Below are 18,674 nucleotides of genomic sequence, written 5' to 3'. Positions count from 1 at the left end.
TTACAACTGATAGCAGTGTTGCAAGAATTCTCAAAGAAGGTAGGATGGATCAGTGGATTTTTTCCCCTTTCTGTTGATTTCCAAAAATCCTAGAGGAGACTTGGTACATTCATTTGAAATCTGTGGCAGACTGCTTTGGCTCTATTATTTGAAATTCTCATTTGCTTTTCAGCATTTTGCTTCTAGATTTTTTTACATGTTTTAGAACCAAGATTCCTGAAGACTGTTCAACTGCACTCTTTCCCACTTTCTCCAGTTGTTAGTGTCTTCCCCCTCAGAATTGCCTTTGCATCCTGTTTATATATGTGTAAGCTCTTTGAGGGCAGGGCTTATTCATTTTTGGTATTTTATCCCCAGCACACCTAGTGCTTGACACGGAATAAGTACTTACTTGATTTCTTGGAAACAGGAACCAAATCAAATGTAAGCAACCTCTCATTGGAAACTTCTCTCAACCAATGACAGTTGATCCCTCTGAAATTTATAGAGTTAGAAAACCTGCCTGGAGAGATTAAGTGACATGCCTTTGTCCCCTAGCCAGGATATGTCCAAGGTAGAAGTCCTACCAGGTTTCAAGGCCAACTTCAGGCCTGCTCTCTGTAGACCATGTGGCACTGCCTCTGGTTGATTGCTTAGTTTTTCTTTATATTTCTATATAGTTTGCCCTGCAATTCTCTATTCAATGGTTATTCATTTTTGTTTCCAGTTTGTTATTGTTGTTGCAATAAAAAGTTGTTAAAATAAATTGTTATATATGTTCAGGCATGCTCTGAAGCTTCTTTTCCAACTCTCGCTTGTATGGACAAGTCAGGTTCTCAGGAACACAGCTACTACATGCCATCAGGATTAATAATATAGCTCATAATTCTATAACTGGCATGCTTTCCGCTGTGGTTAGCAGTTGATGTCAATTAGTCATATTTAATTAGGGTATTTCGTGAAGTGGGGAATTTGGAAAAGGGAAACTGGGACTGAGATAGGATCTGGGCTCTGTGCCTCTCGATCCCTCAGTCTATGCTTTCTCAGAGAGTTAGCTGGAATTATCTCTTCTCTATTCTGCTAGTTTTCTATAGACCCTAGAAGGCATGACCAAGTAACTCAGGCAATCTGAAGAGAATGCTTATCTGATATAGAGAAGTGTCCAAGCCTTGTGTTCATACCCAGTGAACAATTCAGGTGTGTTTCTCTCCTGATAAATATCAGGGCAGAATCTCATAGGTTACTTTAAATGGGGTATAGCATATGTGGGGATTAAAATTATCCCATCTACAATAAGGGAGACTAAGGTAGAGGTCTAAACCAATAACTCTTTATTAAAGGGTCCATGGTCCTTTCCAGTGAAGTAGACGTTAGATCTTCCGAATGATCTGAGATGCCACCTCTTCCAGGGTATTTATAGGACTAGATGTCCTGTTTTTCTAGAACAACTATACCAAATACAGAATAGTTCCATTGATTGACATGTGATGCATAAGTTATATATTAGCAGTGTCACAAGTTGGGTGAAACAATATTTCCACATAAAATGGACAGACTTTTTTTTTTTGCATTTCCAAAAATAATTTATTGTTGAAAGAAATTTTTAAGCATGGAGTAATAGTATCACTTCAGAAGACTCAAACCCAGCAATTTTATTAACTTCAATTCGGTTGAACATTGTTAATTTATAGAAAAGCCTTTGAACCTATGTATTTCTGTTGATAAATAAATAATAATAGCTTTTATTTTTAGGAATTCTCATAGTTTTATTTTTTATTTTTAATTATAACTTTTTATCAACAGAACATATGCCTGGGTAATTTTTTACAACATTATCCCTTGCACTCACTTCTGTTCTGACTTTTCCATTCTCTCCCTCCACTCCCTCCCCTAGATGGCAGGCAGCCTTATACATGTTAAACATGTTAAAAAGTATATCCTAGATACAATATATGTGTGCAGAACCATACAGTTCTCTTGTTGCACAGGAAGAATTGGTAAAATATAAAGGTAAAAATAACCTGGAAAGAAAAACAAAAATGCAAGTAGTCCACATTCATTTCCCAGTGTTCTTTCTCTGGGTGTAGCTGATTCTGTCCATCATTGATCCGTTGGAACTGAATTAGATCTTCTCTTTGTTGAAGATATCCACTTCCATCAGAATACATCCTCATACAATATTGTTGTTGAAGTATATAATGATCTCCTAGTTCTGCTCATTTCACTCGGCATCAGTTCATGTAAGTCTCTCCAAGCCTCTCTGTATTCATCCTGCTGGTCATTTCTTACAGAACAATATTATTCCATAACATTCATATACCACAATTTACCCAATCATTCTCCAATTGATGGGCATCCATTCATTTTCCAGTTTCTAGCCACCACAAAAAGGGCTGCCACAAACATTTTGGCACATACAGGTCCCTTTCCCTTCTTTAGTATCTCTTTAAGCTCAGTAGTAGCACTGCTGGATCAAAGGGTATGCACAGTTTGATAACTTTTTGGGCATAATTCCAAATTGTTCTCCAGAATGGTTGGATTCGTTCACAACTTCACCAACAAGTAGATAGACAGACTTCTTAATTTGGGCAGGAGGAAAGTGGTATAAATGTCACAGTCAGTGACCTAAGTGGTCATAAGGGCATAAGTCATGGGGCAGCTAGGAGGCACAGTGGATATAGAATCGGCCCTGGATTTAGGAGGATCTGAGTTCAAATCCAGCCTCAGATACTTAACACTTAACATTTACTATCTATGTGACCCTTGGCAATTGCCTCAAAAAAGGCAGGGGGCGGGGGGAACAGACAAGGGATTAATCTGAAGGTAAAAAAATATTTTGGGGGATTTTCCACGTAGTTGTGAATTCTGCTAAGCTTGGTCACCATATAAGGCAAAACAAGAATGGAAAGCCTTTAGCCAACTTCCTCTAGTTAAGTAAGTGAACTTAGAATTTGCAGCTCACAGCTTTGGGACCTGATGTACAGAACTTTGAGATTATTCTATCAAATTAATACTGATTGGAATAGAGCCAGGGGTCCAAATGATTTATTCCTTTCACATAGGTAGGACTTTTTTTTGCCACTGACAACCTTGGAGAATATGAAAATGACATCTTTCAGTCAAGGGGGGGGGGTACAATTTAGTGAATTTTCTCACCTAATTACAAATTGATTGCCAGAATGATTCACAAGTTCACCAACAGCATAATAGAATACTTTCATAAAGCCCTTTCAACATTGGCCATTTCCATTTTTCAATCATCTTTATTGGGAATGAGATCAAATATCACAGTTCATTTTATTTACATTTCTTTTATCAAGTGATTTGGATCAAACTTGCTTATGGTTTGAACATTTGTTTTTCTTTTTTTGAAAACTAGTCATATCTAGTTACTACTTATTGTCTTAGGAAATGGCATGTTTGTAACAACTCTTTATATATTATAAAAAAGTTTTTTGGAGATAATTATTATAACTTTTCATATTAAAACATAATATTTTTATGTGATTCCCAGCTAGTATGTTTTGATTTTGTCCAAAAGTTTTTGTGTGTGTGTTCTTATAGTGATTTATACTATTTTTAAAATAATATTATCTTTTATTTGGTTGGTTAGGGATTCTCCTCCTTTTCTGTAGTTCTGTAGTTTTCTGTAGTTAAATGTTTTAGTTATTTAATTTTTGTTTTTTTTGTAATGCGATCTTTCACTTTTAGGATCTGTCCTGTGTGGAGCTTTTTGTGATATATGCTATAAGAAATTTGGACTTTTATTTTTGCCAAATTGCTTTTCAATTTTCCTAGAAGCTTTTATTCAAAGAGGGGCCTTTCCCACTTATTTGCATTCTTGAGCTTTTTGAAAATGGGACTCTTCTCTGCTTCTATTCTTTCTGGATCTCAGTCCTTGTGGGCAAAAATGTTTTCACTTTTGTCTTTATTACCTTGGCTTGACAGAGTATCTGTCTTACACATGACAAGTGCTTAATAAAAACTTGTTGATCAATTCTAGAATTAACTTAGGGTTAAAATATGAAATTAATTATAAAAGGGAATTTCCTGGATATCCTATTCTTTTTTTTTTTTTTTTTAATAACTTTTTATTGATAGGACCCATGCCAGGGTAATTTTTTACAGCATTATCCCTTGCGCTCACTTCTGGTTCCGATTTTTCCCCTCCCTCGCTCCACCCCCTCCCCCAGATAGCAAGCAGTCCTTTACATGTTAAGTAGGTTACAGTGTATCCTAGATACAATATATGTGTGCAGAACCGAAAAGTTTTCTTGTTGCACAGGGAGAATTGGATTCAGAAGATATAAATAACCCGAGAAGAAAAACAAAAATGCAAACAGTTTATATTCATTTCCCAGTGTTCTTTCTTTGGGTGTAGCTGCTTCTGTCCATCCTTGATCAATTGAAACTGAATTAATTCTCTTTATCGAAGAGATCCACTTCCATCAGAATACACTGGATATCCTATTCTTGACCAATTATTATATGTCTATTGTATATACATATTATATATGTGTGTGTATGTGTGTGATATATAGATATAAAATCTCATACTAGAAGAAAGACTGAAGATGTACTCATCATGGTATGATGTTCAATGAAGCAATATCAAAATAGAAAATGTTTAAGATTTGATATAAGATATGAAGACATTTGAATCTGGGAATCCATAATCTTAGATTAATATGATATGTGGTTAATGGGATTTAGAGCTAGAAAATACCTTATCTGTCATCTAATCCATTGTTTTAGGTTTTTTCTTAAAATAATAATTAGTTGAATAATAAGTAATTGAAACCATTATTTCCAGGATGTTTCTAAAGCAGTCTGGGGGGGGGGAATTACATATATGTATATACACATGCAAAAGTACTTTCTATTAAAAAATAGAAAAGGAAAGGATTGAATGAGCATTGATATGGTTTTAAAGAATTTCTAATAATAGCTTTTTAATTTTCAAAATGTAATATATGCTTATATGTATATAAGTAAATTGGAATCCAGGGGAGATTAACTTGCCCCAAGTCACACAGGTCTTCAGGAACAGAATTGGCATTCAACCTTTTGATTCTTTTGAATCTAATGAGCTTTTGACTCTAAATCCAGTGCTAGGCATGTTATAAGAATGCCATGGCTTTTTTTTTTTTTTTTTTAACTTTTCAGGAGAGTATTGAAATGTTTTCCTTTTTATATCTTTGTTATTTCTCAGACTCTCAGTGTATTTCATCTCTAGAGAAGAAGAAAAGGTCTACCAGAGGTAAAGCAAAGTCACATATTGTGTTATCTGCATTTGAGGACACCCTGGTACAGTACAAGTAAGCCTTCAACCTTTTTTTCTTTTACACAATAATAGGGATATTATCTTAAATAAGGAAGTATCCAATATATACATTACTAAATTATACAAAGATTAGAGTGCAATCCCTGCTTACCTAATGTATTTAAGTTGTGATATAAATTGTGCTTCTAAGTGTTTGATAGTGAAAGACATAGGTTACCAATGGAGAATGTTTATAAAGGAAAAATAAGGACTTGGGATACAACTCTCATAAATATTCACCTTATGGGCTGGAGAAGAGTATGAAGAATCATCAGAGGGTATGGAGAAGGGAAAGTACCTCAAGCAAGATGAGAACTAAAAGAGAAGGCATCTCTAAAGCCAAGAAAAGAGATTCTCTTTATACCAAGATTAATATGTAATGCAGAAGTCGAGGAAGAGTTGAATATGTCAAACTCAAGAGGGCCTTTAAAAGAGCAACTTACATTATTATAGTTGTGGGAGGAAAGGGCAAGAATAACCACTGATTCTCTGAAGGAGACAAGATTATAGTATAAGAAGTTTAAGAGAGAACCCTTGGTGAAGTAGTCATAACTTTTTCAAGAAGTTTTGTTCTGACGGAAAAGGAGAACACAGTTAATAGTTTGGATTGTATATTAAAGATCATGTGAGACCCAAATGGAAACTTAACATTGAAATCTTGAAAAATCATTGTGTCAGAGAATAAATCCTAAAATCAATTATTAATTATGTGAAAGAAAAATGGTAATTGAAACCATTATTTCCAGGATGTTTCTAAAGCAGTCTGGGGGGGGGGGGGGAATTACATATATATATGTGTGTGTGTGTGTGTGTGTGTGTGTATATGTGTGTGTGTATGTATATATATATATATATGTGTGTGTGTGTGTGTATATATATACACACACACAACACATGCAAAAATACTTTCTATTAAAAAAATAGAAAAGGAAAGGATTGATGAACATTGATATGGTTTTAAAAAATTTCTAATAATAGCTTTTTATTTTCAAAATACACTCAAAGGTAATTTTTGACATTCATCCTTGCAAAACATTGTATTCCAAATTTTTCTCCCTCCCTTCTCCAATCCCTTCTCTAGACAGCAAGTAATCCAATATAGGTTAAACATGTTCTGTTCTTCCAAACATATTTACACAATTATCATGCTGCACAAAAAAATTAGATCAAAAAAGAAAAAAAAAAGAAAAGCAAGCAAGCAACAACAAAAAAGGTAAAAATACTATGTTGTGTTCCACATTAAATCCCCATGGTCCTCTCTCTGGTTGAAGATGGCCTCTCTCTATCACAAGACTATTGGAATTGGCCTGAATCACCTCATTGCTGAAAAGAGCCAAGTTTATCATAGTTGATTATCACATGCTCTTGTTGTTGCTGTGTACATTTTCTCTTGATTCTACTCATTTCACTTAGCATCACTTTATGTAAGTCTCTCCAGGCCTTTCTGAAATAAGCCTGCTGAATCATGTCTTATAGAACAATAATATTCCATAACATTCATATATCATAATTTATTCAGCCATTCCTCAAATGATGGGCATCTAGTCAGTTTCCAGTTCCTTAGTCACTACAAAAAGAGCTGCTACAAACATTTTTGCACATGTGGATCCTTTTCCCTTTTTAATGAGCTGGGATACAGACTTAGTAGAGACACTGGTTGGATCAAAGGGTGTGCACAGTTTGATAGCCCTTTGAACATAGTTCCAAATTGCTCTCTAGAATGATTGGATCATTTCACAACTCCATCAATAAAGTATTAGTGTCCCGGTTTTCCCACATGCCTTCCAACTTTTATCATTATATTTTCCTGTCATCTTAGCCAATCTGAGAGTTGTATAGTAGTATCTCAGAGTTGTCTTAATTTATATTTCTCTGGTCAGTAGTGATTTAGAGCATTTTTTTCATATGACTAGAAGTGGCTTTAATTTCTTTGTCTGAAAATTGCCTGTTAATATCCTTTAGCCATATTTCAGTTGGAGAATGACTGGCCAATTCTTTTTTTTTTTCTTTCTTTTAACAAATTGGCTATTTTTATCAGTTTTGTTGATCTTTTAGAAAAATCAGTTTTTAGGGTTATTTTTTTACATGTCTAGCTTATTTTTTTTCAACTTGCCTATTTCTTTAATTTTATGTCTCCTCTTTTGTACTTATTTTATTTTGTTGGCTTTTTAATTTTTTAAAATACATACAGACAAGCCATTCTTCAATTGATAATGATAATGTTGGAGGGGATGTGGGAAAACTGGGATGCTTAATACTTTGTTGATGGAGTTATGAACTGAACCAATCCTTCTAGAGAACAGTTTGGACCTGTGCCCAATGGGCTATCAAACTATGCATACTCTGGTCATCTGTGTCCCAAAAAGATCATAAAAAAGAGGAAAGGACCCTTGTGAGCAAAAATGTTTGTGACAGCTCTTTTTGTAGTGACAAGGAACTGGAAACTGAATGGATGCCCATCAGTTGGAGAATGGCTGAATAAGTTAAGGTATATGAATATTTTGGAATATTATTATTCTATAAGAAACAATCAGCGGGCTGATTTCAGAGAAATCTGGAGAGATTTACATGAACTGATGCTAAATGAGGTGAGTAGAACTAGAACCAAGAGAACATTGTACACAGAAACAACAAGATTATGAGATGATCAATTCTGATGGACATGGTTCTTTTCAACAATGAGGTGATTTAGGCTATTTCCATTGGACTTGTGATGAAGAGAGTCATCTGCATACAGAAAGAGAATTGTGGGGACCGAGTGTGGATCACAACATAGTATTTTCACCTTTTCTGTTGTTGTTTGCTTGCTTTTTTTTTTTTTGCTTTTCCTTTGTTTTTTAATCTGATTTTTCTTTTGCAGCATGATAAATATGGAAATATGTATAAAATAATTGCACATGTTTAACCTGTATTGGATTCTTTGTTGTCTAGGGGACAGAGTGGGGAAAGGGAGGGAGAAAAAATTGGAACAAAGGTTTTGCAAGAGTGAATGTTGAAAATTATCTTTGCATATATTTTGAAAATAAAAAGCTATTATTAAAAAAAATGGGATCTGTTCCAAACTTAGGGGAAAAAATGGGCAGAAAGGTAATGGGAAAATTTTTTTAAGGATTGGTGATAAATGAGCATGTTTTTAGGCAGATGAAAAAGAGTCAGTGAAGAGGGAAAGAGATTGGAGTCCTCATGGGAGATAAGGTCAAGTCTACAATTAGAGGCATTACCTTATTAAGGAATAGTGATTATTTTTCCTCTGTGATGATGGTGGAAGAGAATGGATGATGATACTGAGTATTTTTTTTTTTTTTTGAGGAATCAAGTTGAGGGGACCTCCCATCAGATTTAAGGACTCAGTTTTCTCAGTGCAAACCGAGTCATTTACTCCAAGTGGTCTGGAGAGAATCCTGAGTGTGGGAATCATCAGAAAGATAGTGAAAGCCACTCCATTGAGTTGATGGAATCTGCAAGGGAGAAGATTATATAAGGAGAGGAACGCTGGAATAAGTACCCATTTCATTGAATTGGGAAGAGTGCTAGAAGCCATTGGATTAAGAGAAAGAAGAAGAATTTGTGTGATGGAAGAGAATATCCAGATTGAAAACTCTTTCTCTTTCTCTTTTGATGGCTATTAGCCACTAGCAGAAGATTTGAAAAATCTACTGAAGAGAGTAAGATACTATCAGAAATCAGTAAAAGCAGAGCCCGGTCCCTAGGCTTAGCATGTGGAATCAGTCCATTTTCATGGCTTTTTGAATATTTAGGTTTTAGCCTCTGAGCCTCTTAGACATTTGGTGATGTCATTTACTCCTTTATCTTCCACTGTCGCATATTTAAAAACACAATTTATAAACATCAAGAAAGCAGGGATTACACGCTTTAATCTTTGTGTCTAACTCAGTCTGGAATATAGGGATAGAATTTCTTTTCAAAGGTAATCATGATGTATAATGCCATTTTCTTCTTAACTGCCTAAAATAATTACACAGCACTGTGAGAGAAAGTAAAGGCTTTTGACTTTATCTCTTATTACATGCTATTAAACTTAATATGTGATTCCGTATTAATTTTTTAAATCCCACAATTCAGAAAAAGTTATATTTGACACTTTACAATATTTCTGTTTCCTTTATGAATTTAAGTCCATGAATTTCTTTTAAGTTGAGAAAGTTCTAAGTCACTGATGTTGACCTAATATTACTTTTATTGACAGATTATCCATTATAGTGATTACTCCCTCAGAGAATTCAAGAAATAAAAACAAATCAACAGAAACTTGTTGAGTGCTTATAATTTGCAAAGCTTGAACTTGGAGGATTTCTATCAGTAAACAAAGGGTTTGATAATCTCTCTCTAGGAATTAGTGTTTTGAAGTTGATGGCATTTTTTTGTCATCTAACCAAACGATCCAGGCAGGAATAGTCTTTGACTCCTAAAAATTATTTAAAATTATTTTATTAGCTAACATATTAGGAAAGACCCAAGTGATTAGATTAGATTTACCCAAACTAGACTCTGAAAAAACAATGGAGCTTCCATCATTACTGGATTCAAAAATAGATTATGAAGACTAACTCCACAGTTTTGAATCTATGTGCTTGCATTTTGTGTGTGTGTGTATACGTGTATACGCATGTGTGCATATATGAAATTCATCATTTATATACAACCTACAAAAAGGATAATTGATTAATTTAAAATTCACATTCATTATTCTTGTAAAAAGAACAACATAAACTAAAAGTTTATATCAACATATATTTTATTGTTAGTAAACACCTAAATTTCTCTTTCTTATTCTTACAGGCAGCAAGTGGATTCTATAATTTGCCAAAGAGCAATCGACAGTTTTTATTCTGTTTTTAAGGAACAATTTATTAAAATTGTAAGTTTTATTGGTGTGAAACCACCATTTCTGAACATGAGTTGTTGAAATATTTAAACATTTTATTTTGTTCTTTAGACCAAAAGCTAGAATCTCCTTCCATACACCCATATCTATGGTCTATGAGAGACCTTATTGGAGCCAGCATTGACATAATCATTGTGCCATACATGTGTTCTGTGTTAAAAAAAATTTTTTTTAATTGCAATTTTTAGTTTTAAAAATTAAAAAAAATTACAATTAAAAATTGAAACACAAACAATGTCTAGTTCTGAACATTGAATGTAAATGTGTTTTGTTTTGTGTGTAGCTTTCCGAAGTCCAGAAACTGAAAAATTTAAAAAGGAAGAATGCCAAGGTAGGTCATTTATGATTTGTGATATACTTTTATAAAAAATATAAATAATAGCAATAATAACAAGAAGAATAGCAAACATTTATGTTCCGCTTTAGTACTTTACATAGATTAACTCATGTAGTTGGCATAACAGTCCTTGGAAGTGGATGCTTTTATAAACTGAGGCATGGAGAAGTGAAGTGACTTGCTTAGGGTTACATAGATATTCATTGCCTAAGGCAGAATTGAAACTTGGATCTTCCTTCCTCTAAATCCAGAACTCTATTCATTACTTCGCCTTGCTGCCTGAATGACTACACAACATTGGCAGTGTTCATGTTAGTCCAAGAAACTTTGAGTTTCTGGATTCAGAGTCAGAAGATCTGGATTGCAATTCTCTTAGTCATGAGTGTGTGTCATGACCCTTCATGACCCTCTTTGGGGTTTTCTTGGCAAAAATACTGAAATGGTTAGTCATTCTCTTCTCTTGCTCAATTTACAGGTGATGAGACTGAGGCAAATGGGGTTAAGTGACTTGCCCAAGACCCCACACCTAATGCATGTTGAAGGTTATATTTAAACTCAGGAGCTTTCTGATCTCTATGCCCTATGGTGCTACCTAGCTGCCCTATTAGTTGTGTGATCTTAGACAAAGCATTTATTTAGGCCTGATTCTTCATCCATGTAATGAGGAAAATTATATTTACACTACACATTGATTACGAAATGCAACAAAATACACTTCTGTATTGATTTAAGAATTACAACAGATTTTTTTCACATTTGAAGTCTTAAGTTTATATGACTGGTATGTATCTGAATCAGGAATTGATACCAATTGTCCTAATATCATATGGGATCATAGAGGAGACTTGGAGACTGTCATTTTATAGATCTGGAACCTGAAGTTTACTAACATCAAATGACTCCTATATCATGTGACAGCACTTTGTTACTTCCGTGTGACTGGACTCTTTCCACGTTCTTCCTACTGAGTCATTGATGGTGAGCTAACAGTAGTTTTCTTGACTCATCTCTTCACTTTCTCTAAGACCCTTTCCAACCACCAAGGCAGTGTGGTACAATGGAAAGAACCCGGCTTCTTGAGTCAAAGGCCCTGGGTTATTCCATTTCAGGTATTTACTTCTTGTGTGAGTCATCACCAGGTAATCACAATGTCACAAGACATATGAAAAAGCTAAGTTTATTACAAGTGAAATGAACATGCATATGAAACTTGAATTCATAATCTTTATAGAAATTTGCATATTTATGACAAAATAACAAAAAGAAGGCAGAAAAAACATATTTTTACCTGAAGGGTATGGCATGGGAAGGGAGAGGCACAGTAAAAGTGGGAAAGAGATGAAACCCTTCCCAAAGGGGAGAAGCAAGAACCACATTTTTCCCCCCTTGGGGGAACCACTAGACTATGAATATGGGAGAGTCCACTTATCTGCAAAGGACCCCAGCTATACAAGCATTTTTCCAGCCTGGCACACATTGAGTAGTACCTGTTTTGCCTCCTAAGGACACATGGGAATTCAGCTTGGGGTGCAAAGAACAAATGTTGGGGAAGGGAAAAGACTCATTTTTTCCCCCAACTAAATATAAAAATATAAAGAGATTTTTTTTCTCCCTTCCTTACCTCCCCCTTCCCCAAGACAGTAAGCAATTTGATACATGTACAATCTTTATAAACATTTTCATATCAGTCTTGTTGTCAAAGAAAAATCAGAACAAAAGGGAAAAACCACAAGAAAGGGGGAAAAATAAAACTGTGTAAATTGTATGCTTTAATCTTTATTCAGTCTCCATAGTTCTCTCTCTGGATGCAGATGGCATTTTTCATCCCAAGTCAATTGGAATTATCTTAAAATCATTGTACTGCTAAGAAGAGCTAAGTCTGTCATAGTTGATCATCACACAATCTTGCTATTACTGTACCCAGTGTTTTCCTGGTTCTGCTCATTTCACTCAGCATCAGTTCATGTAAGTTTTTCCAAGCTTTTTGAAATCAGCCTATTCATCATTTCTTATAGAACAATATATTCCATCACATTCAAACACCACAACTTTTTTAGTATTCCTCCAATTGATGAGCATCCATTCAATTTCCTGTTCCTTGCTCCCATAAAAAGAGCTGCTACAAACATTCTAACACGTGTGGGTTTTTCCCCTCTTTTATGATCTCTTTGGGATGTAGACCCAATAGTGACACAACTGGATTGCAGTTTTATAGCCGTTGGGGCATAGTTCCAAATTGCTCTCCAGTATTCCTGAATCAATTCACAGCTCCATCAGCAATGTATTAGTATTCCAGTTTTCCCACATCCCCTTCAACATTTATTGTTATCTTTTTTGGTCATCTTAATCAGTCTGATAGGAATGAGGTATTACCTCAAAGTTGTTTTAATTTGCATTTCTCTAATCAATAGTGATTTTAGAGCATTTTTTAATATGATTTTAAATGGCTTGAATTTCTTCATCTTAAAGTTGTCCGTCCATGTCCTTTGACCATTTATTCATTTGGAAATGACTTGTATTATGAATTTGACTTGGTTCTCTAGATATTTGAGAAATGAAGCCTTTATCAGAAACACTGGCTGTAAAAATTGTTTTCCAGCCTTCTACTTCCTTTCTCATTTTGGTTGCATTGATTTTGTTTGTGCAAAACCTTTTTAATTTAATGTAATCAAAATTATCCATTTTGCATTTCATAACGTTCTATTTCGTCATAAATTCCTCCTTTCTCCAAAGATCTGATAGTTAAACTATACCTTGCTCTTCTAAATTGCTCATAGTTATTACCCTTTTTGTTTAAATCATGAACCCATTTCAACTTTATCTTGGTGTATAGAATTATGAATTTTTCACCTAGATTTTGCCATATTATTGTCTAGTTTTCCCAGCAAATTTTTCCAAATAATGAGTTCTTATCACAGAAGCTGGAGTTTTTGGATTTAGGAAATAGTAGATTACTTTAATCGTTGATTGACTATTGTGTCTGATGAACCTAACCTATTACACTGAGCTGCCACTTTTTCTTAGCTCATACTCATACCAGATGTTTTTGATGATTGCCACTTTATAATAGTCGATATTATTATATAATAGTTTATAATAAGTGTGGTACAGCAGCAAGGCCACGTGTGTGTGTGTGTGTGTGTGTGTGTGTGTGTGTGTGTGTGTGTGTGTGTGTGTGTGTGTGTGTTTTCAATTAGTTCCCTTGATATTCTTGACTTTTTGTTCTTCCAGATGAATTGTGTTGGTTTTTTTTCCTAGCACTATAAAATAATGTTTTGGCTTTGATATGGTGCTGAGTAAGTAGATTAATTTATGTACAATTATCATTTTTATTATATTAGCTCAGCTTAAACCATAAGCACTTGATATTTTTTCATCACTGTGTGTGAAAAGTGTTTTGTAATTGTGTTCATATAGTTCCTGGGTTTATCCTGACACTGCCAAATTAAGTGAGATTTCATTCTCTTTTTTGTAACATAAAAATGCTGATGAGATTTATGTGGGTTTAGTTTATGGTCCTGCAACTTTGCTCAAGTTAATTATTTCAAATAGTTTTTTAGCTGATTCTCTAGGATTCTCTTAAGTAAACCTTCATATCATCTGGAAAGAGAAATAGTTTTGTTTCCTCATTGCCTACTCTAATTCCTTCTATTTCTTTTTCATACTGCTAAAGCTAGCAATTCTAGTTATTGAACAATATTGAATTGAATAATAATTGAAAGTAGTGTGCTAACAGGCATCCTTATTTCACCTCTGAGCTTGGAAAACTTCTAGCTTATCCCTATTAGATATAATGCTTGCTGATGGTTTTAGATAGATGCTTTTCATTTTAAGAAATATTCCATTTATTCCTATGTTCTCTACTGTTTTTAATGAGAATGGATATTGTATTTTGTCAGAAGCTTTTTTTGCAGCTATTTAGATAGTCATGATTTCTGTTAGTTTTGTTATTGATATGATCATTGGTAGTTTGTGAGGGTGGGGGTCTATTCTTAACACATTCCAGGGTACCCTGCATGCTCGGGGTACAGTTTTTCTGGAAAATAATGGCAACTAAAAAAGATGAGTTCATGAGGCCCCTTAACAGAATTTCAGGGAGCCATGTAACCTTGCTGTTATGTGAAGGGGATTGAACTCCTTCCAGCTCTTAAGTCTGGGGTCCTATGATGTTGTATGTCTGAGTCTTGCCAGGGTAGCATGCTGTCTCTGCCTGGGGCAAGTAGAAAATGAAGTGAATAAACTGTAGGGACCTGAGATCCCATCAGGCTTGAGCACTGTGTGATCCTTGAGGGCAGGAACTGGTTTTTGTTTTGTTTTTTTTCCTTTGTTTTCCTAGTGCTTAGCACATAGGAAGTCACTTCATCTCTCTTTGCCTCAGTTTCCTCATCAGTAAAATAAATTATTGTAAAAATCTAATAAGATGGCACATAGTAAGATACAAGCCAACTATAATAATGATTATCTAAACCTCTATGTACATGTAACTAATAATTACTGTATTATTTAGGTGATTACAAATATCAATAAGAAAAGGAAATGTTTATTTGAAGCTCAAGATCAACTAATAAGGTAAATGATTTGAAGAATTTTTAGAACTGAAAGTTCTAGACTAATTTTTATCTTTACAGATGAAACCTTTGGTTGAAGTCCAGAGAGAATCTGTCTTCATAAGATCAGTTTTATAGAATTAACCTGGACCCATGTATTGGTCTCTCTTGCTGCTTTCTGTTTAATCTTAAAGCCCAGTGGTGTTGGTTTCATGGGGTGGGTCCCAGCTCACATCTTAGGCACTGTGGCGGAGAGATCAGATCAAGATCCAGGACACAGGATTAGATTGGGAGCTCTCATCTGGAACAAAGAAGTGCATGCCGGAGTTGGGTCTGATGCTGGGGAGGGGCAGTGGAAGGTGTCGTGGGGCCTGGCTCATCTGTGGTCTGACATTATATCATTTCCTCAACCCACATGTATTTGGTAACTATTCTGTGACCAGGACTGGGGGAGATGCCAAAAAAGATTGAGATGTGTTTGTCTCTCCTCTGGGTTGACTTTTAAAGCTCTATTTAAACTCAGACACTTCTTTCTTTTCCATTCTGCATACAGTTGACCCCTCTTCCTCCCCGCCCCCTTTCCCTTTCCAGTCTAGCTTCACCTTTGTACTTGCTGGGCCTTTTGTGTCACCTCCCATCCCCAAGCCCAGCATGTTCTCCACCTCTGTCTCCTGTCATCCTTCAAGCCTCAGCACAAATCCCACTTCCTGTAGGAGGTTTTTCCTTGTGAAATTGCCTCTTCTCTCTCTTATATATCTTGTGTATCTGTAGTTATTTATATTGTCTCCCCCATTAGAATGTGAGTTCCTGTAGGACAGAAAGTGTTTGTTTTTAAATCTTTCTTTGTTTCCCTAATGCTTGCTTAGCATTGTTCTTGGCTTATAACAAGTACTTAATAAATGTATTTTGATCAATTGATCAATTTTAGGAGAGGCTAGAGCACAAAACAATTTCAGAACCATATGAGAAAGATAATAAGGAAGAGAATTGAGGACATCATCTTGTCAAATATCTTCCTATTATGGGTTACATTGTGGCCCAAGGTGATTTAATGCCAACCCTAAGAACACAGTAAAGATTAGATCCTAGATCTCCTGACTCCTAAATGTAGTCTCTCAGGTTTCTGCCCTGAGTCTCTTCTCTTTTCCCTTGTAGTACTTCACTTGGAAATCTCATCAGCTCCCATAGATTTATATGCTGGTGATTTTCAAATCTACCTTTCCAGCTCTGGTCCATAATCTTGTTATCTTCTGGTGCCTTTCAGACATCTCAAACTAGACATCTAGTATGTGTCTTAAACTCAATATATTCATATAACCTTTCCCCTTAAATATTCCCCTACACCTCTCTTTCTTAGTATTGCAGAGGGTGACAGCATGCTCTCATTTCCTCACACAAACTAGAAATCATTCTGACTACCTCCCTCTCTCACACCCTCCATATCTAAGTTGTGTTAACGATTTCACCTTTGCCATGTCTGGGATACATTTTGTTCTCTGCCGTTGCCACTACTCTGGTGCAAATCCACATCACTGAATACCTGTTTTATTGCAATAGCTGCTGGTGCGTCTGCCTGCCTCAGGTCTCTCCATGCTCTCCAATCCATTCGTCATTCAGTCACTAAAGTGATTTTCCTAAAAAGTAGATCCAACCATGTTACTCCCTCCCCTACTTGATAAATTCCTATGATTCTCTGTTGCCTTCAGGAGAAATGAAAAATTCCCCACTTACTTTTCAGTCTTCTTCCATCTTACTCCCCATTATATACTATTTGATCCAGTGACACCGGCCTCTTGGCTGTTCTATCCATTTTGGGAATTCTCTCTATCCCCCACACCTCCTTCTTCTGCTCTTCCTGGCTTCCTTTAAGCTCCAAATGAAATTTTGTAGGAAATCTTTGTGAGCACCTCTTAATTGTAGTGTCTTCCCTCTAATTTGCATGTATCTGTTTGCATGTTGTCTGTCCCCATTGCACTATAAACTTCTGAAAAGCAGGGACTATCTTGTGCCTCTTTTTTTTTTTTTTTTTTGTGCTCAGCACAATGCCTAACACATAGTAGGCACTTAATGTTTATTGACTGATCTTCATTGGTTTGCCTAATATCATATACCCAACGATATCAGGATATACAATTGTAGATTGTTTTCTTTTTCTTAACTAAAATTGTTGCCAAAATACTTGATAAAATCATAGAATTTTAGGAGTGATAAATAATACCATATATAGAAGTCAAAGTCTTTTTTTTAATTGACATTTATAAAGTTCCTCCTACTCAGAACCCTGTGGTGTCCAAAGCACATACTTGAAAAATAGAGGACTATCTCTGAAATAGCCAGAAGAATATTGTAAAGCTGTGATTAATTGGCACAGAAATATTGCCTTTTCCATATTGCCTGGACATGCATTTGGTCTTAGTGGGTACAGGTGGATTGAGTTATAGCTACAAACAGAAACTCCAGATACATGCTTTGGATCCAGGAAGACTGGAAATCTATCTGTTGTCCTTGAAGAGTTCTTCCCTGTATAATCAGCTTCCCCATCTAGTTAGAATAATGAAAGTAAAATAAAACCTAAGTCAAGATTTATTGCATTTGGGAAAGATTATTTTTTTTTCTATTTTAAATTTTTATTTAATAATTACTTTATATTGACAGAATCCATGCCAGGGTAATTTTTTTACAACATTATCCCTTGCACTCATTTCTGTTCCGATTTTTCCCCTCCCTCCCTTTACCCCCTCCCCTAGATGGCAAGCAGTCCTATATATGTTGGATATGTTGCAGTATATCCTAGATACAATATATGTTTGCAGAACCGAACAGTTCTCTTGTTGCACAGGGAGAATTGGATTCAGAAGGTAGAAATAACCCGGGAAGAAAAACAAAAATGCAGATAGTTCACATTCGTTTCCCAGTGTTCTTTCTTTGGGTGTAGCTGCTTTTGTCCGTCATTTATCAATTGAAACTCAGGTCTCTTTGTCAAAGAAATCCACTTCCATCAAAATACATCCTCATACAGTATCGTTGTTGAGGTATATAATGATCTCCTGGTTCTGCTCATTTCACTTAGCATCAGTTCATGTAAGTCTCACCAGTCCTCTCTGTATTCATCCTGCTGGTCATTTCTTACAGAACAATAATATTCCATAACATTCATATACCACAATTTACCCAGCCATTCTCCAATTGATGGGCATCCATTCATTTTCCAGTTTCTAGCCACTACAAATAGGGCTGCTACAAACATTTTGGCACATACAGGTCCCTTTCCCTTCTTTAGTATTTCTTTGGGATATAAGCCCAATAGAAACACTGCTAGGTCAAAGGGTATGCACAATTTGATAACTTTTTGGGCATAATTCCAGATTGCTCTCCAGAATGGTTGGATTCGTTCACAACTCCACCAACAATGCATTAGTGTCCCAGTTTTCCCGCATCCCCTCCAACATTCATCATTATTTTTTCCTGTCATCTTAGCCAATCTGACAGGTGTGTAGTGGTATCTCAGAGTTGTCTTAATTTGCATTTCTCTGATCAATAATGATTTGGAACACTCTTTCATATGAGTGGTAATAGTTTCAA

At 35.3% G+C, this 18,674-nt stretch overlaps 1 protein-coding gene across 4 annotated transcripts in view; it reads left to right on the top strand.

The window, feature by feature from the left end:
- CENPU (centromere protein U) overlaps positions 1 to 18,674 on the top strand; it is an 80,253-nt gene that overhangs the window by 35,217 nt on the left and 26,362 nt on the right. For all 4 annotated transcript variants that reach the window (XM_051966398.1, XM_051966397.1, XM_051966399.1 and 1 more), the window contains exons 8-11: positions 5,192 to 5,297; positions 10,103 to 10,181; positions 10,492 to 10,539; positions 15,053 to 15,114. In XM_051966398.1, the coding sequence (XP_051822358.1) occupies positions 5,192 to 5,297; positions 10,103 to 10,181; positions 10,492 to 10,539; positions 15,053 to 15,114 (295 nt within the window). The remainder of the gene's footprint in view (positions 1 to 5,191; positions 5,298 to 10,102; positions 10,182 to 10,491; positions 10,540 to 15,052; positions 15,115 to 18,674) is intronic.

This window comes from Antechinus flavipes, chromosome 6, assembly GCF_016432865.1.
Source record: "Antechinus flavipes isolate AdamAnt ecotype Samford, QLD, Australia chromosome 6, AdamAnt_v2, whole genome shotgun sequence".
Classification (NCBI taxonomy): Eukaryota; Metazoa; Chordata; class Mammalia; order Dasyuromorphia; family Dasyuridae; genus Antechinus; species Antechinus flavipes.
This window is presented reverse-complemented; position numbering and strand designations above follow the sequence as displayed.